Source organism: Musca vetustissima, unplaced genomic scaffold, assembly GCF_032173495.1.
Source record: "Musca vetustissima isolate MV318-11 ecotype Yass unplaced genomic scaffold, APGP_CSIRO_Mvet_v1 utg293, whole genome shotgun sequence".
Lineage (NCBI taxonomy): Eukaryota > Metazoa > Arthropoda > Insecta > Diptera > Muscidae > Musca > Musca vetustissima.
This window is the reverse complement of record NW_026881923.1, coordinates 285754-306645: the sequence shown is the minus strand read 5'-3', so window position 1 is coordinate 306645 and position 20892 is coordinate 285754. Positions and strand designations below refer to the sequence as shown.

Sequence of the window (20892 nt, the reverse complement as noted above, 5' to 3'; positions counted from 1 at the left end):
ATTAGGTCTAGAATGAAATCGGTTCATATTTAGATGTAGCTCCCATATATATTTTCGTTCGATTTAAGGTAAATGTTGTACCAAAGTCCCTTAATATCTTTCGATTTGCACGAAATTTGTCACAGCGTAATGAATTAGGTCTAAAATGATGTGTGTTAAGTTTCGCTTCAGATTTCGATATAGCTTCTATATCTGACCAAATGAAAAATTTAGTATCGGTTGCAGAATGACATGTATATGGATCCAATTTCATTTTACTGGTCCTTTAAAAAAGCGACGTCTGTTAGGATTCATCTGTTGAATATACCCAGAGTGGTGAAGGGTATCATATAGTCGGCCCGTCCGACTTTACTGCTTTCCTTACTGGTTAAAGTATATTTTGGGGCGTGGATTTTTCAAGTTTGTAAAGTGTATTTATAGGCTTTCATTTTTTGAAGTATTTTTTTAGGTGTGGATTTTTATGTGGTTATTTATACACTTTCTAGTCGAGCATAATGATCTAAGTTTTGCAATGAAAAGGAAAGCCAGGAGAATAACCTATGTACCCACCATTATGCGACGCGTTTCGCCGTTGGTTAAGAGGCTCATCAGGCATATTGGGCTATGTGGCTTTACAAAGTTCGTATGTTGAAAACATGTATTTATTCTGCCCTGATGCGAAACTTGCATATGCGAATTAAATTCAAATTTGTCAAAGTTCGACATTTGTCTTCATTCTATTTTTATAGTAAATTTTTGTTTTTTGTCCTGCGACTCACCCTATGTTTTCATTCTACAATCCTGCAAAACCATTTAAGCCAAAATGTATAGAAATAATAATAATTATTTCTGTATATGAATCCGTAATGTATACGTTGGAAGCGGCGAATTACACGCATTCATGCATGCATGCGTGCGAGAGAGAAGCCGAACATGCGTTTCGTGCATCATTAAAAATTCAATCATTTATTACAGTTAATTACATTTTAATACCGTTTTTTTGTGTGCGTTGCGCGGAAATCTGAAATCGTGTTAAATTTTACATTTATCTGAACAAGCATTATGCATTTTAATGGGATGTGAAGCGAGATGGTTTCCTCCCCAGAAAATATTTTGCTAGCCAATGAGAAAAAGGGGTGGAGGGGAGAGTGCAGTTTTTTTTTTTGTAAAAAGCCACTTTATGCCACATTTAATTAATATTTTAAATTAATTAACATTATCATTAAAATTACCCAGCCTTGTCGCGTTACACCAAAGTGACAATAGTTATGTGTGTTCGATTGTTCGTTCACTGCGTGATGACAACTCTTTGACAGCTGTGTGTGAGGTGAGCTGAAAGGAATGTAGGACCTAAGGTAGGATCTGGCCACAACATTTTCAGAATTTAAATGGCCAAAATGAGTGGTTGAGTGACGGGCATACGATGGACTGACTGAATGCCTCACTGCCTATATTCGCACACAAACACTTGTTGGGCCACGCCGTCATTGTTGGGCTTTATAATTTTAAAATAACAATTGTGTTAATTATTTAATTAAAATGTTATCTCAGGACAATGTTTTTTGCATGTAACACAAAATAAAAATGCGAAGCAGAAAAAAAAACAACGCCAGGAAATCTCTTTTTAAATTTGATAACATTTTTAATATTTTCATTTCCATTTCATTAATTTGTTAACAAAAATTGTTTAATGACATAAATGAATTATGCCAATCATGCCGATTGTTAAATATGGCTTTCCGCAATTGTATTCTGCCTTTGTGGCCTTGTGTGTGTGTTTTCGATTTTTTATGACAGCTATATATCTGTGGTTGTATCTGTGGTGGCTCACACACAATTGAATTGATAACCATCCATAAATCCTTTCTTTTATCTCTGTGTGCGTGTGTTGTGACCTTGTTCCATTAATCAATTGTTAAATGATTTGCCTCATTTTCCCGCATTATGACGATTCATAGATAACATCCAACCAACCAACCAATCGACCGAACAACCAGTCAACCATTGAAGCTATTTGACCGACCTTTTCTTTTGTCTATTTCAAATGGTTTGTTACTTTTAATGAATGACTCTGACTCTGTGCTAGCATCGAATGACATTGAAAATCTGTGATAATGAAACGAAAAATTTCGTTACGAACAGAATGGTTTCAATGTCAGCAGTTTTGCGAACAAAAAAAGAAAACGATAATTCATAACCTCAATAACGGAAGAATGAACGAGATTTTATTTCCAGTTGACCACAAATGACAGAGACATTTATTAGCCGTATGGTTTTGGCAATGGATAGAGGAATATTTTGAAATATTTCAACCACAAAAATTCGCATCTGAAATATTTTTCAAATTACCGTCTAAAAGTAGGCATCATCATTCGCATTAAATATATCCCATTTGTCAAACATTTTTTTTTGATATTTGTTAAATTACCTCCTGAAACTATGCTTCACTAATTGGCTTGAAAATTATCGCCACTACAATAGTCTAAGGCCATCAGATTATATGTCTTATGTTATATGGCCTAGCCATATGATTTTGGCTATGAGTGGAGATATATTTTAGAAATATTAAAACAAAATTTTGAAATTGACTCCTAAAACTATGCTTCATTATTCGTCTTAGAAATTGATGTAATATACTTTTTGAAATATTTCTCAAATTTGCCTCCTAAAACTAGGCTTTACTATTTGACTTAAACATACGAATACTATGAAACCCTTTATTCATCCCAAACGCACCATCATTTTACAGGCCATTGACTGTCCTCTACCTTATTTGTGTCACTTCTCTTGTTGTTTTTGGCACAATTCATTAACCCACCAATTCATTGACTTTATTTCGATTTTTCATTTCCATTTATTTCATCCTTTCTTTCTTCTCTCTTTTCATTTCAGCGCCCAAGGATAAATTCAATTTCAATGTCCGTTTAAATTTGATTTCCTCTCAGCCGTTTGTACAATGCGGCCAATTCTTGGATCTCTGCTATTCGACACGTTCATTAGCTGTTAAAGTGGATCCATCGGGTCTACCACCAGGTGTACACACAGCTGTGTAAGTATAAAATAAATTTAAAATGAATATTGATTACATCCATGCATATGGGGAGTCTTTACATATAAGCAAAATGTGATCTTTAAAGGGGAACAAAGGCCGGATGAAAATTGTTTATAGGAGTGGATTTTTTTTAAAAATATTTTTAAACCCTATCAAGGCGTGGATTTTTTAAAATTTATTTTTCGGGAACAATCATATGATACCCTTCATCACTTTGGGTATATTCAACAGATGAATCCTAACAGACGTCGCATATTTAAAGGACCAGTAAAATGAAATTGGATCCATAAACATGTCATTCTGCAACCTATACTAAATTTTTGTCTAATGTCTAAATCTGAACCGATTTTCAGAAAACTTAAATCACATCATTCTAGACCTAATTCGCTGTGCCAAATTTCGTGAAAATCGAAAGATATTAAGAGCTTTTGGTACACCATTTACCTTAAATCGGACGAAAATATATATGGGAGCTATATCTAAATCTGAACCGATTTTCAGGAAACTTAACACACGTCATTCTAGACCTAATTCATTACGCTGTGCCAAATTTCGTGCAAACCAAATGATATTAAGAGACTTTGGTACACCATTTACCTTAAATCGGACGAAAATATATGTGGGAGCTATATCTAAATCTGTTCCGATTTTCAGGAAACTTAACACTCATCATTCTGGACTTAATTCATTACGCCATGCTAAACTTCGTGCAAATCGAAGGATATATAGGGACTTTGGTGCACCATTTTCATTAAATCGGACGAAAATATATATGGGAGCTATATCTAAATCTGAACCGATTTTCAGGAAACTTAAAACACATCATTGTGGACCTAATTAATTACGCCATGCCAAATTTCGTGCAAACCGAAAGATATTAAGGGCTATTGGTACACCATTTACCTTAAATCGGACGAAAATATATGTGGGAGCTATATCTAAATCTGAACCGATTTTCAGGAAACTTAACACACATCATTCTAGACCTAATTCATTACGCCATGCCAAATTTCGTGCAAATGCAAAGATATTAAGGGCTTTTGGTGCATCATTTACCTTAAATATATGGGAGCTATATGTAAATCTGATCCAATTTTCAGGAAACTTAACACTTATCATTCTAGACCTAATTCATTACGCTGTGTCAAATTTCGTGCAAATCGAATGATATTAAGGGCTTTTGGTACACCATTTACATTAAATCGGACGAAAATATATATGGGAGCTATATCTAAATCTGAACCGATTTTTCCCAATTTCAATACAGTTCGTTCTTGGGCCAAATAAGTGACATATGCCAAATTTCATCCAATTCAGATCATAAATGCGAACTGTAATTTGTTTACAATTTAACATCGAAACAGACAGACGGACGGACGAACATGCATAAATCGTCTTAGAAAGGAGCCATGTGTCTATCTGGCTTCCTTTTGCCTGTTACAAACATAGGCACCAAGACATAATACCCTGTACCACAGTCTGGTGAAGGGTATAAAAATGTTCTTCAATGCGTGGATTTTTGTCAAAATATTTTTTTAAGCCACCAACATAGGAGTGAGTTTTTTAAGAAAATATTTTTTCAAGCCACCAACATTGGCGTGGATTTTTTAAAAAAACAATATTTTTTCAAGCCACCCACATTGCGTGGATTTGTTAAAAATGTCTGTTATATCCATACACTACTGTACGAATCTGGCTTCAATTCAACCATGACAAATTTAATTTCTGCAGATTATTTCAATTTATATTTCCTGAAATTCAAATAGTAAATGAATATATTGATGAATGCACACATTCACACAAACACACGATTTTTGTGGCAAGGATATGTGAGTGTTTCAAGTGACGTTTTTGTATATACATGTGTACATGTGTGTCTGTATGTCATCGCCATCAGTCAATGACTGAATATCACTTAAGAATACTGTTTAATGACAATTATGCGATGCTTGAAGAGACGAAGAAGAAGAAGAATGCCACTTAATTAATTAAAAAGTTCAGTGTTAACAATCCCATTGAAAATGTCTTCTCGTTATTTAAATAATATTTATATAAATTTATATAACATATACACACAGACAACATATGGCCTAGAACAACTAACACACATACACACACACTCACAAACACACTTAATAATGAACTTAAAATCGACGTCATCTAAAAGTGAAATTCTTCGTTTGTGCTCTGAATTAAGCGTTTCTCTTCCATAGGCGACATAGAATATTATGTGTGTGTGATGGTGTATGTGTATGCCATTATTATTTGTGTTCGTATGATTATTATTATTATGCAAAATTGCATAGATGTGTGTCTACACACACACACACATACATACGAGTATGTATGTACATTTTGTATAACAACTTTTAATTGAAATATATATTCATAAAATATAATTCACACTCAAGTCAAGTTTTCTTTCAATGCATGCAGAGAGGAGACGAGGAGGGAGGCCGAGACGGAGAGAAAGTGAAGTAGTCGTAGAATCTGCCGCAAGGGAAAAAGGAGATGAAAGCTTCCTTAATGCATATACAAACACACATACACACACAATCAAATAAATGAATATTATAGTTGTGTGTGAGGAGTGTTAACGGCCTATTCTATATATAATGGTGTGAATGTCATCTATTGAAATTGTGTCACACAGTGTGATGAAAAAAACCAAACATTTGTTTATAAAAAAATTCTAAAAAATGTTTATACCAAAAGTTTGACTTAAAAAAAAAATACTTTTTTTCAAGCTTCATAGGTGTGCATTTAAAAAAAATGTTTTTAAGAACTATTATAGACGTGGATTTTTCATATTTGTTAACAAATCCTCGCCTCTGATAGGTCGTCAACGTCCATAATAGGTTTTGAAAAAATATTCTTTAAAATCGGATAGACCTTGAAAAAATATTCTCTAAAAAATCCACGCCTTGGATAGACCTTGAAAAAATATTCTTTAAAAAATCCACGCCTTGTATAGACCTTGAAAAAATATTCTTAAAAAAATCCACGCCTTGGATAGACCTTGAAAAAATATTCTTTAAAAAATCCGCGCCTTGGATAGACCTTGAAAAAATATTCTTTAAAAAATCCACGCCTTGGATAGACCTTGAAAAAATATTCTTTAAAAAATCCACGCCTTGGATAGACCTTGAAAAAATATTCTTTAAAAAATCCACGCCTTGGATAGACCTTGAAAAAATATTCTTTAAAAAATCCACGCCTTGGATAGACCTTGAAAAAATAATCTTTAAAAAATCCACGCCTTGGATAGACCTTGAAAAAATATTCTTTAAAAAATGCACGCCTTGGATAGACCTTGAAAAAATATTCTTTAAAAAATGCACGCCTTGGATAGACCTTGAAAAAATATTCTTTAAAAAATCCACGCCTTGGATAGACCTTGAAAAAAATATTCTTTAAAAAATCCACGCCTTGGATAGACCTTGAAAAAATATTCTTTAAAAGCTTAAAAAAGGTTTCCAGGCGCGTCGGTCTTTTGCGCAGTTTTTCCAATTTCAAAGGCCATATTCGGCAATGTTATCTTCCACTTGATCTTTCCAACTTATTTGTGATCTTCCCCTTCTGTGTGAACCATCAGCTGGTTCACTTTTATATGCCTTCTGGGTTGGGGCATCTTCATCCATTCTCACAACATGACCTAGCCAACGTAGTCGCTGCAGCTCAATACGTCTAACAATGTCGATGTCCGAGAATAGCTGGTACAACTCATGGTTCATTCGACGGCGATATTTACCGTCATCGCAAATCGGCCCATAGATCTTTCGGAGAATTTTTCTCTCAAACACTCCAAGAGCTGCCTCATCTGCTTGCGTAATTACCCATGCTTCAGATCCATATAACAGCACGGTACCTCGAAGTTCTCAAGTTCCACAGTTGGTCCGAGTCTACTGGGCGTCTTGCGCGTTGATACCATCAGCTTGGTCTTCTCGCCGTTTACTGCCAGACCTACTTTGGCAGACTCCCTCTCAATTGGTTCAAAGGTGGTTGTTACCGCACGCAATGTTCGACACATTATATGGATGTCATCGGGGTGGGCGAGTAACATGTGATGTTTGGTGTACAGATTGTAATTTCTGTTCACCTTTGCGTCTCGTATGACCTTTTCCAGCAGGATGTTAAAAATATCACACGACAAACTGTTCGGTATTGAAGGGCTCCGATAGGTCCTTTCCGACTTTAAATGCTGACCTTGTGCCACTAAAAGTTATCCTTTTAGTGGCACATAGCCGTATAATTTTGCCGAAATGGCGAACGTAGGCAAGGCTTTAAACACCTCTGAACGGATAGGGCTGTCAAATGCGGCTTTATAGTCGACGAATAGGTGGTATGTGTCGATGTGTTTTTCGTGGGTCTTTTCCAGGATTTGTGCAGAGTGAAAATCTGGTCAATGGTGGCCTGGCCTGAAGCCGCATTGGTATGGTCCAATAATGTCATTGACCGTTGGCTTCAATCGTTCATACAGCACACTGGATATCACTTTATATGCGATGGAAAGGAGACTTATTCCTCTATAGTTGGCACATATCGTCTTTTTTGTGCACGGGACACAGGATGCTGAGGTTCCAATCATTGGGCATGCATTCTTCTAGCCAAATTGTACTAATCAGGTGGTGCATGCTCCTTACCAGCATCTGACCACCAGTCTTGAATAGTTCGGCTTGTAACCCATCGGCACCTGCTGCTTTATTATTCTTTAGCCGATTAATTGCTATTCTGACTTCATCTGGGCTAGGTGGTATACACTTTATACCGTCATCTATTATTGGTTCTGGGGTATCCACGCCTTGAATAGACCTTGAATAAATACTCTTTAAAAAATCCACGCCTTGAACAGACCTTGCAAAAATATTTTTTTAAAAATCCACGACTGTGAAGACCTTGAAAAAATATTCTTTAAAAACAGGATAGGCCTCGAAAAAATTTTTTTTTAAATCTACGGCTTTGATAGGTCCTGAAAAATATTTTTAAAAAATCGTCTTGTTTATACTGAAGTCTTGTCGAAGGTCTTCTGTATCCTCCCCACTGTATCACCCACCTCCCCTACCCCTTATTTTATTCCACAACGTCTCTTAAAGGAAATTACGTTCGCATTGTTGGTGTTAATTTCCTTTAAGGTTACTGTGCAGTCAAGTTACCATTTCTAACCTCACTAGCGGCAATGTGATGCACGCACACACACACACACTCTCACATACTCACATGCATATGTACATACGTATTTGAAAGTGATTTACACGTTAACTTTTGTATTATGAGAATCGTTGTTGAGTATGGCTTTGAATTTATAAAATTCTGAAGAATTCTGTTGACATGTAAGAGGGTATGTCTGTATGTGTGTGTGTGTGTTGAACTTTACATACATATGTATATGTGCACTATATTGCTTTGTATGATTTTTCTTATATAATTGCTTTCTTCTCCAACTACAACTTTCACTGAAATGTTTTCATTGTTTGCGTTTCTTTTTTCTCTTCTTCTTCTTCGTCTCCTTTAGAATTCGAGCATTTGACACATCCTGCGTACAAAAGGGCTCATTATTCGAAATACCCATAACCGTGGTTCAGCCCCACACCATCGACTGTCAAGAGACCCGTTTGTATCAGCCCCCAGCCACACAGAGCGGTGATGGCAGCATTGAATTCCAACCGAATACCATTCAAAGAGACTTCATCCTGGTGCCACCGAGGGCAACATGGGCAGGTAAGTGGATCTTCTTTTGGTTTTTAATGGTGCACACACACAATCAATAAACAAACGTTGGCGATTGTACAACGACTGCTGCTGCTAGTTGTCATGCCAGCCAATCCGACCAGAAAGACAAACAAACAACGCAACCCAGAGACACTGAGGATGCACAAAGCTCGTACCGCAGCGAACACAACCAGCCAGCAATCGATGAGAAATCAATGCTCAAAAAGCGTTTGTTGATGACAAATTGACAATTTGCCGTTTGAACAAGAACAACAACAACAACGAATAAATGACACCCGCATAACCGATTCAGTGCACACACGCACACAAACCCCGCTACCTTGTCAAGGTGCTAATAGCTATGGCAAATATGTTCTCTACCAATTTCAATGCAATTTGTTGCACTATTATTTGTTGTTGTTGGTGTTGTTCTTGTTGTACAAATACCACATTCTTTTGTAGCCGTTTCTAAGTTGACTTGTATCGCACCGCACCACAACCTTCGTTACTTAGTAGTTGGGGCTTTATGCCATGAAATGAGGGTTATTATGGTGCCGAACTGAAGTCAATTTATCATGGGAGGACAAATGAATGAACAGATGAACTCTGGAAACGATTTAGAGTGCATTCTCAATTCACAGCTGAGGATGACAATGCTGCATCCTGGTTTGAAAGATGAAAAAACCACAGCTATTGAATGCTGTTGCTGGAAGATGCTATCATCATTTTTTTGTTCCGCTCAAAAACTTCAAATTCGTTACTTTGTTGTGTGTGCTGGCTCTTCAAATTGTGTGTCCACATGTGTTTGTTTGCTGGTGTTGTCTTTTCTATTTTCAAGTTGTTTTGCTAAAAATCTAACTCCAATTTTTTTCCCAAACCCCTATTTTTTTCTTCTCGGAATGTTGTTCCCAACATTGTTGCCATTGCTGTTACAATTTTACCTCGTCACTATCACATCACATCTGGCGGATCACTGTTCATTGCTGTGCTCATACTGCTCCCATTTTTTTGGCCCCACTACCACCACTTCAATCTTCAAGTCTTACGGATGCGCTCAACCGATAAAAATCGTGACAAGGATGTTGGCAAATTTTTCGTACATACCGTACAATTGCTACCCAAGTTATCATGTCGTGTTTTGGAAACTATGAAGATTTTGTCTGTCAATTCCGAAAATGAAACCACATTGGCATTCAAGTGTCAGGTAAGTGTGTATGCTCTGTGCCATCGCTGCTACTTTTTCTTGCTCCATCCATTCTTCACCTCCTCAGAACAGAATTTGGAATTGGAGTACGATGTACTCATAGTTTTACTCATGTATGTTGTCGTCAACGACGATGTCTCTGACGTTGATGATGATGTGCATGACGTTGGACATACCTGTATTTGTGAAAAATGGTATAAGTACTATTATATTTATGCATTTTGGATTAAGTTCGAATTTATTTTATGCAAATAAATTTAAAAAAAATTTTTAATCCAGTTAGATGGGACTGAGGTCTATAAGAGGCGTGAATTTTTTAAATACTTTTTTCTGAGAGCTAAAGGAGGCGTGGATTTTTTAAATATTTTTATAGACCCCTCAAAAAAAAATATTCTTTAAAAAATCCACGTTTTTTTAGACCCCTCAAAAAAATATTCTTTAAAAAATCGACATTTTTTTAGACCTCTCAACAAATATTCTTTAAAAAATCCACGCCTTCTATTGACGACCTCTCAAAAATATTTTTTAAAAAATCCACGCCTTCTATAGACGACCTCTCAAAAAATATTTTTTAAAAAATCCTCGCCTTCTATAGACGACCTCTCAAAAAATATTCTTTAAAAAATCCACGCCTTCTATAGACGACCTCTCAAAAAAATATTCTTTAAAAAATCCACGCCTTCTATAGACGACCTCTCCAAAAATATTCTTTCCTTTGGAAACTCAATTTTTTATTTGTTTTTTTTTTCGACTTAATCCATTCTTCTTAATATCCATTCAAAACTGCCATAAACCTCTATATACTTAGTAACACATGTAAGAAAAGTAGCACATCTATAACATCAAATACACTGAGAACATTTTCATCTACTTCACTTTCCCGTTCCTTGGTTTATAGCGAACCCCTCGAGTTTCAATTTTTCTCCTCAGTGTAGGTCTGGTGTTGTGTAAAAAATATATAATCTACATGTGTGTGCTCGTTCGTTTCACCTAGGACTCCATTTGCCTCGGTGTAGCACTTAGAGAAGATGCATTTGGTTACCATTACCACGAACACATACGCACAAACACACAGACACACATGCTTACATATCAAAAAGTTCACATTCTCTACACTAATGAACTGAATGCCTTAGCCAAAAAACATGAAGGTGTGTCATCTGTGTGTGTGCCAGTATGTGTGTGTTTGGGTGTGCTCTCATAAAAAATCCCTTTGCTCTGGGAAACTTCATTTTCAAAATTTTCCCCAACAACATAAACAGCAACAGAATTTAAGTTAAGTTGCTCCATTTGTTTTAAATTAGTGCTAAACCATTTATTTGGCTTAAAAGTGACAACAACAACACCCCGACCAGAAGCAACAACAACATTAGGTAAAATAACATTCTCATCGTCATCATCATCGTCGTTCTCGTCAGGATGAGGAGAGATATTATTACATTTTATTGAGAAATGCATTTGACGAACACTTAATACGATAATAGCTGCTGCTAAAAGCTTTAAAAAAACGGAGAAGTCATTCAAGAAAATTTTGGATAATCTGTCCCGCCCTGCCCCGCTTCCGCATAATGTAATATTCTGCTAAGTGAACATTAACATTTACAAAAAAATAGCAAGTCTCTCCCCTCAGAAAAGTTTGTTGGAAAACTTCATTATTGGACGGTTGACGATAAACGATGAATTGAAAATTGCATGCTTAGAGGCCAGACAGATATTTGTGGTGGGAGGGTAGTAGTAGTATTTTTTTGAGGTTATGTGAAGCGTAAAGAATCACATCTATTTTTCGAAATTATCGAAATATCCATTGAAATGTTAAATGTTACGTGACTTTTTTTAAGTCTTCTAAGTATTCAATGTAAAGAAAGTTTCCTTGAAATGCAATTTAAAGGAAAGTCGGATAACAGAAGGTATGGAGTTTTATGACCAAAAGAAGTTTTTGTCGGAACCAGAAACTTTTTTAATGACTTCGAAAAGAAGAAGTAATTCCCAATAATATCTTGGCTTCCTTCAGCTCTGCTATTGTTCGATATGAGCAAAAAGTTCGGAAACATATTTTTTTAAGGGATTTTGTTTGAAAAAATATGTTTTTGAGCAGCCTCTGGAGAAGTGTGTCTCTCCAGCAGATCATGGTTGTTCGTGTGTCGAAAACCAACGACAGTGTGTCAGTACCCGTGTGTCAGTAACACACGGCCCCGGAAAAAGAGTGCATCCAGTAAGACTGGTGGATTGTGTGAGTCCAATGGTTGGATGTGTGCCAGGAACCAAAGGCTCGATACAGTGTGTTAGTAACGATGGAGCTTGGACTACACAAGGATAGAAAGGAAGACAGTGGGAAGTGTCTGATCTGTGTGAGTGAAGAGTGCTCAAAAGAAAAAGAGAATTGAGAGTCATTCCAGCTTGTATAACCGAGTGTCCGGTTTGTTTATCGTGTGTCGACAACATACGGAACTGCATTTGAATTGTCAGAGGGCAATTACGGCTGGTCAAATCTGCGAAGGAAATCAGTGCTGGTCCACCAACGCGTTTGGGAGGAGATTTCTATTGAAGAGTCAAATTGTAATACTCGAGCAAAGAGTGAAAGACAACAACAACAACATAGGAAAAAGTTCAAAAGTCTTGTCCATAAGACTATGGCAGGGATGTTCCCGAAGATAGCACTCAAGCATGTACTGCATCGACAACATATAATTGTGACGTCTCCAGATGGTCCACAGGGGTCATGAGGAGACACCCTGTTGCAGTTCTCAGGGCAGCATTCTGGCAGGTCTGGATATTCTTCCACTGCTTATTACTAACATTCGCGAACCACACTGGCTTCGCATAGCTTACCACTGACCGTCATATTGCTTTATAAGAGGTCAACAAGGTTCCTTTGTCAGCGCCCCAAGTGCTGACAACTAGCGACTTGAGGACCTGGTTCCTACTTCTCAGCTTATGGCATAAAGCAGTGGCTTGCACAGACGCATGAAAAGGCTGTCGAACGTTACTCCCAGTATCTTGAGGCAGTTGGTGGTCGGAATCAATTCTCCATCAACCATTACGTTCAGTGGAAGTTTCATTTCAGCCGTCCATGTGGTGAACAGTGTGGCTGTTTATTTGGTGGCGGATATTTTCATATTTCTCATATGGAAGATCGGCAGGAAGATCAGATTCTCAAGATCGGCAATGTAGACGTTTAGCCTCTCACATATATCATCAATAATAGGACATGACGCCATGATCTACAATCATCCGCATACATTACGATCTCTATGCCGTCCGGTGGTTGTGGAATATCAGAAAGTTAGAGGTTGAATAGTTCCGGAGATATCACCCCTCCTTGGGGAACTCCCTGTTTAGACTTCCTTTTTCTGAATTCCACATACGACTGGCGTACACACGGTCGCAGATTTGTCCTCTCTATATCTTCGAACAACTTGGCATGGTTCGATAGGTCAAGTGCCACCATAACTGTTCGGCTGTACGGCCTGTTCTGGTTGAGTCCTCTGATAATATGTGTGGAAAATGCGTGTAATGCTGTTGTTGTGCTGTACATCTTATGGAATCCATGTTGGTGTTTGGCAACTGGAAAACTGCTTATCAACAATGGGAAGGAGTAGCGGCTACCGGAGTGAAATCGACCTGTACTATTCACCCCTGCTGGCATCCTTGCCAGGCTTCAGTAGCTGGACCACCCAGCTTATTTTCCAGCCTCGAGGAACTATGTGGGTGGTTAACGACAAGTTGAGGGCTGATGTTGAGTACTCAACTCCGGGTTCATCCAGCTACTTATGGATTACCATGGAAATTCCGTCTGGGCCCAACGCTTTGGATGATTTAGCGTTATTAATGACATCTGCAGTGTCCTCCTTCGTAAATTGTGGTGGTTCCTCCTCAGCTCGGAGTGCCCTTATGCGACGTAGCACATACCTGTCACTCTCGGGGTGCTATATGAATTGCCGGTTAAAATAACTCGCGCACCTCTTCGGGTCTGTCACAGTTACGTCGTTAAATGTAACAGCCGTCCTGTCATCCTTCCTTCCAGGATTCGAAAGTGACTTAACCGTTGCCCACAATTTACTAGTTCCGGTGGCAATGCTGAATTGCTTCAGGTGGTCTTGCCACTTTTTCCTTTTGTGCTCGCATCCCCTAGTACCAGGCGATTATTACCTTCTAAAAGCGGACTGATATCCGGAAAGTAACGCGGTGTATTCATCGGCGGTATATAGGTTTGAGGTCTACATTAGGCGTGAGTTTTTAAAATAAATTTTTTCTGAAGTCTACCTTAGGTGTGGATTTTTAAAATATTTTTTTTCTGAAGTCTACCTTAGGCGTGGATTTTTAAAATATTTTTTTCTGAGTCCTCCCAAAGGCGTGGATTTTTAAAATATTTTTTTCTGAGTCCTCCCAAAGGCGTGGATTTTTAAAATATTTTTTTCTGAAGTCTACCTTAGGCGTGGATTTTTAAAATATTTTTTTTCTGAAGTCTACCTTAGGCGTGGATTTTTAAAATATTTTTTTTCTGAAGTCTACCTTAGGCGTGGATTTTTAAAGTAATTTTTTCTGAGGTCGACATTTTTAAAGGATTTATTTTAAAGGTCTCCCATATGTTATCCATCATTGTACCATATTTATTTCCTCCCAAATTGCCATATCAATTTCCCTAGGTTTACCTTTCGAATACCTTCTCTTATTTATCTTCTCAATACAAATCTCAAAATTCTTCTCAGCAAAATATTACCTGTTTGGTTTGCAAATTATCTCCTCTATTAGACTCTATTTGTGTGTGTGAGTGTTTCTTTTTTTCTAGAATGAATTTTGAACTTTCGTTTTGTTTTTGTTGTTGCTCTTCATCAATAAAAAAAATGAATATACAAATATTCAATATTCTAAAGCTCTTCGAGCTCAAAAAACACATGTAAAATTGTTAAGTAAATATAAATGAATAACATTGTGTGTATTTGTTACGCAAACACTTCACATACACACACACACACACTCATTTGCAGACTCACTCACCCACATTACACCCCGTAATGAATTCCCAGTCAGGCATATGAATGAATAAATGAATGGCTGCGGAGGGTGAATGCCTTTAAGAATCAAATTGCATATGGACGAACTTCTTTTCTCCTTCGTCCTGCTTGTGCTTCTCTGTCTTCTCAAGAGATCTACTCTGAATACGAACAACAACACTTGGCATGAATTGTGCCAATTACAAAACAAAAAATACAACAACAAATAAAAAAATGTTTACAAATCCCCAATATACACATGTAGCCATCCATCCGCATGCTCGTGTACGTACTACATACAATTCAATAATTGAGTGTGATAATCGTTATATAGAATTTCAATATTCATATATATGTATATGTATGTGTAAGTATGTATGCATGTGTGTGTATTTGTCCTTATGCGTATTTTTATATACACAATCATGAATTTCTAATGATATTACCGACAATATCAAAGAACAAGAGCAATGAGAAGGATATGATATGATAGAACTCGGGCTGCCCTATAATCGGTGGGAATTTTTTTTAAGAATTTTTTTCAATGTCTATACAGGTGGGTTGATTTTTATACCCTACACAGCTATGTTTTTAGGGTATTGTAGCATTGTGCAGCCCCAAAAGTTTGTAACGCCGCGAAATATTTGTCCTAGTTCTACCTTTAAATATACCAATCGTAATATCTCGACTAGCTGAGTCGATCTAGACATGTGTGTCCGTGGATTTTTTAAATAATGTTTTTCAATACTTGTACAAACAAGGCTTGGATTTTTTAATTATTTTTTTTTTCAATGCCTATACAAGGCGTGGATTTTTTAATATAAATAAATATTTTTTCAAGCCCTATACAAGGCGTGATTTTTTTGTTTTTGTTTTTCAAGGCCTATCTAAGGCATGCATTTTTTTAAATAATTGTTTTCAAGACCTTTATTTTGGTGTAGGGTATTATATTGTTTAGGTATCCCGATCAAACAACAATAACAATACAATTTCAATATAAAGTAGAAACAGCAAAAATCAAAAAAAAAAATCTGACATATTCAACTTAGCACAGCATTGTTGAAGATTTTTTCCCAGAACAAGACAAACAAATCAAAGCAAGAACAACAACAACTTCAAATTACATATCAAAATTTTATATTACCAAGAAGTAGCAAGAAGAAGAACAAACAGCATACAAAATACATAAGCGTATGAATATCCAAGTATATTGGAAATTTTTCTGTGGCCAACATAAAAATATCAAAATAAAATGAAACAGAAAAAAATCGAAAACAAGAATTCAAACAAAACCATTTGCAGATTAAGGATTTATTTTATTGTAATATACTGTGATCCGTTCCCTTCTTTCCACCGCCACTTCTTACCATCTATGTGCCATGGATGGCTCTGGCATTCGTATATTCTTAACGTTTAACCCTCATAGCTATGCGACTAAGTAGGATGGGATTTGGTGTGTTGTGCACTCTACCCTTCTTCCTTCTATCACTATACCATTGATCTGCAGTTCAATAACATAATATATTATCCAACTTAAGTCCTTTGGATTTGGATGGCTTCCATGTTGTGTTGGAGGGTCTACTCCTCGTTGTCAAGTATCTCTAACTCCTTGATAACAGGAATAGAAAAAAAAACTAAAACCATATATTGGAATTGTTTTATATTTGGAAATTTTTTCATATTAGTTTTGTCAAGTGAGATAGAGAGGTTACTAGAGGAAGGGTGAGCTGATAAAATATGATTTTTAGGGATTATAAAAATAGGCATTGAAAAAATCATTTAAAAAATCCACGCCTGTCAGAGACTCCACGCCTTGAATAGGCCTTGAAAAAATATTTTAAAAAATTCACGCCTGTCAGAGACTCCACGCCTTGAATAGGCCTTGAAAAAATCATTTAAAAAATCCACGCCTGTCAGAGACTCCACGCATTGAATAGGCCTTGAAAAAATCATTTAAAAAATCCACGCCTGTCAGAGACTCCACGCATTGAATAGGCCTTGAAAAAATCATTTAAAAAATCCACGCCTTGAATAGGCCTTGAAAAAATCATTTAAAAAATCCACGCCTTGAATAGGCCTTGAAAAAATCATTTAAAAAATCCACGCCTTGAGTAGGCCTTGAAAAAATCATTTAAAAAATCCACGCCTTGAATAGGCCTTGAAAAAATCATTTAAAAAATCCACGCCTTGAATAGGCCTTGAAAAAATCATTTAAAAAATCCACGCCTTGAATAGGCCTTGAAAAAATCATTTAAAAAATCCACGCCTTGAAAAAATCATTTAAAAAATCCACGCCTTGAATAGGCCTTGAAAAAATCATTTAAAAAATCCACGCCTTGAATAGGCCTTGAAAAAATCATTTAAAAAATCCACGCCTTGAATAGGCCTTGAAAAAATCATTTAAAAAATCCACGCCTTGAATAGGTCTTGAAAAAATCATTTAAAAAATCCACGCCTTGAATAGGCCTTGAAAAAATCATTTAAAAAATCCACGCCTTGAATAGGCCTTGAAAAAATCATTTAAAAAATCCACGCCTTGAATAGGCCTTGAAAAAAATCATTTAAAAAATCCACGCCTTAAATAGGCCTTGAAAAAAAAATCATTTAAAATATCCACGCCTCTCAGAATAGGCCTTGAAAAAAATCATTTAAAAAATCCACGCCTTAAATAGGCCTTGAAAAAAAATCATTTAAAAAATCCACGCCTCTCAGAGACTCCACGCCTTGAATAGGCCTTGAAAAAAAATCATTTAAAAAATCCACGCCTCTCAGAGACTTCACGCCTTGAATAGGCCTTGAAAAAAATCATTTAAAAAATCCACGCCTCTCAGAGACTCCACGCCTTGAATAGGCCTTGAAAAAATCATTTCAAAAATCCACGCCTGTCAGAGACTCCACGCCTTGAATAGGCCTTGAAAAAATCATTTAAAAAATCCACGCCTGTCAGAGACTCCACGCCTTGAATAGGCCTTGAAAAAATCATTTAAAAAATCCACGCCTGTCAGAGACTTCACGCCTTGAATAGGCCTTGAAAAAAAATCTTTAAAAAAAACAACTCCTGTCAGAGACTCCACGGCTTGAATAGGCCTTGAAAAAATCATTTAAAAAATCCACGCCTGTCAGAGACTCCACGCCTTGAATAGGCCTTGAAAAAATCATTTAAAAAATCCACGCCTTAATTAGACCCAGAAAACAGTTATCTTAAAAAATCTTCAACTTGGGTCCACATCTTTTATAGAACTTGATTTAAGAAAAGAAATATTTATTTATAACGACCTATTGAACCTCATCCCCAATAAATTATGTATATTTTTTCATCATTCGTTCGAAAACCACTTCGTAGTGCATTTTTATGTCAACTGCAGTTTCTTCGAACAAAGATTATATTACAAGGGTGTATGTGTGTGTTTGTGCCACTTGTCTACTTGTTATGAAGATTTTCAAGTATAAAATCCAAACACACACACACCCACTTATCTCTCTCTGAGTGCACACACACACACTCACCAAAACACACGTACACACATTTAGAGGATATTTTGTTGATCTCCTCTATTTCCTTTTCATTATCCTTTATAAGCTGCCATGTTTACATTTATCTAGAAAAACATTTATATTTCTAAAGCAATTTCTTATGCTTATGCTGCTGCTTCTTCTTCTGCTTCGACATCAGCTACTTGTGTTTGTTGTTATTGTTATTTTAATACTTGCAGCAATTTTGCTGTTGCTTGACATTTCGGTAGTGTTGGCTGTGTTGTGGCTGAGGGATTGGGGTCTTGCTTGTGGATATGTGGAAGCTCACGTCTTCTGTCTGTCTGTATGTCTCACTAAGAAAGACATAAACTAAGTACTTTGCAACATTGAGGAACCAAGGAGGAGAATTTTATTGCAAAAGTCGTCTGTCTGCTAAGGATAAGTAAAGGACAGTCCATTGTATTGACCTCCCTCGACCAAGAACCAGAAATCAACATTTCCTCTGTCCACTCTTTCGACTTGCCAAACACACACACCGCAATGCAATTGTCTATGGGGGTCCAACATCAAAAGTATCGAAAGTCAATTAGAAAGAAGAAAAGTGTCAAAAATTAAAGATAAATAAATTAAATCAAGATGGAAGGATGGATAGAAGTGATTCCGAAGAAAAGTACATATTCAGGGAAGTTGAAGGGTATGAACATCTGCGAAGAACTTATACTGCCGAGAACAGAGAAATTTCTCTTCAATGTTAGGAAGATGAAGATTTTTTTTTGATGCATAAAATTTTCGACACTTTTTTCTTAGAAAAAAATGCCCTTCCTTGGTTCCAATCCCCTCCTAACCTATTTAATTTATCATTAGTGTAATTTTATTTACACAAAGTACTTTCCTATTTTTCATATGATTCGAGTAGGGGTTGTTATTATTTTAAATTGTAATGACCGCACATGTATTATGTGACAACAACAATTTCAAAAACAACAACAATAGCTGTAGATGTGAGTAGCTCAAGAGGTTATACAGTTTACTACCACCTACATCAAACACACACATCTACATAATATGTATGAGGATATTTATATACATGGATCATGTATAAATTATTATGTCCCACAGGGCAAGCAGCAATAAAACAAAAAAATATACTAACATCGGAGGGGATAAATATTCGCATGGAGCGGATTTTTTTAAAATATGTTTCGAAGTCATTAACATAGGCGTGAATTTTTAAAGAATATTTTTCAACGCCTATAAAAGGAGTGGATTTTTTTAAGGAATATTTTTTAAAAGCCTATCCAAAGCGTGTTTTTTATTAAATATTTTTCCCAAGGCGAGGGTTTTTAAGAAAAATTGTAAGAGCCCTACAAAGGGGTGGATTTTTTTAGAGATCCTACAAAGGCGTGTTTTTTATGGCTTGTTTTCTTAAGACCCTACAAAAACGTGGATTTTTTAAAAATATTTTTAAGGGCCCTACAAAGGCGTGTTTTTAAAGGCCCTACAAAGGCGTGTTTTTTTAAGGCCCAAAGAGGCGTGGTCTTTTTAAAGACCCTTTTTTAAAGACCCAAGGCGTGTTTTTTTAAAAGCTCAAAAAGGCGTTGCCTTTTTTAAAGGCCCTAGAAAGGCGTGGTTTTTCAAAGACCCTACAAAGGCGTGGTTTTTCAAAGACCCTACAAAGGCGTGGTTTTTCAAAGTCCCAAAAAGGCGTGTTTTTTTTAAAGGCCCAAAAAGGCGTGGATTTTTTAAGAAGATTTTTAAGAGCGCTTTGTAGGTTTTTTTAAAGGCCCTACTAAGGTGTGGTTTTTTTAAAGGCCCTACTAAGGCGTGGTTTTTTTAAAACCCTACAAAGGCTTCGTTTTTTTAAAGGCCCTATAAAGGCTTCGTTTTTTTAAAGGCCCTACAAAGGCGTGGATTTTTACAAAGGCTTCGTTTTTTTAAAGGCCCTACAAAGGCGTGGATTTTTTTAAATGCCCTACAAAGGCGTGGATTTTTTTAAATGCCCTACAAAGGCGAGGATTTTTAAAAGCCCTACCAAGGCGTGGATTTTTAAAAATCCTACAAAGGCTTCGTTTTTTTAAAGGCCCTACAAACGTGTGGATTTTTAAAAACCCTGCAAAGGCTTCGCTTTTTTAAGGGCCATACAAAGGCGTGGATTTTTAAAACCCCTACAAAGGCTTCGTTTTTTAAAAGCCCTACAAAGGAGTGGATTTTTAAAAACCTTACAAAGGATTCGTTTTTTTAAAGGCCCTACAAAGGCGTGGATTTTTAAAAACCTTACAAAGGATTCGTTTTTTTAAAGGCCCTACAAAGGCGTGGATTTTTACAAAGGCCCTACAAAGGCGTGGATTTTTAGAAAGGCGTGGATTTTTACAAAGGCGTGGATTTTTTTAAAGGCCCTACAAAGGCGTGGATTTTTTTAAAGGCCCTACAAAGGCGTGGATTTTTTTAAAGGCCCTACAAAGGCGTGGATTTTTACACAG

General features: G+C 36.5%; 1 protein-coding gene across 1 annotated transcript in view; it reads left to right on the top strand.

Moving 5' to 3' along the window:
- LOC133328020 (tripeptidyl-peptidase 2) overlaps window positions 1-20892 on the top strand; it is a 163405-nt gene that overhangs the window by 13830 nt on the left and 128683 nt on the right. The window contains exons 10-12 of the mRNA XM_061536569.1: window positions 2872-3028; window positions 8544-8749; window positions 9781-9944. Coding sequence (XP_061392553.1) covers window positions 2872-3028; window positions 8544-8749; window positions 9781-9944 — 527 coding nt within the window. The remainder of the gene's footprint in view (window positions 1-2871; window positions 3029-8543; window positions 8750-9780; window positions 9945-20892) is intronic.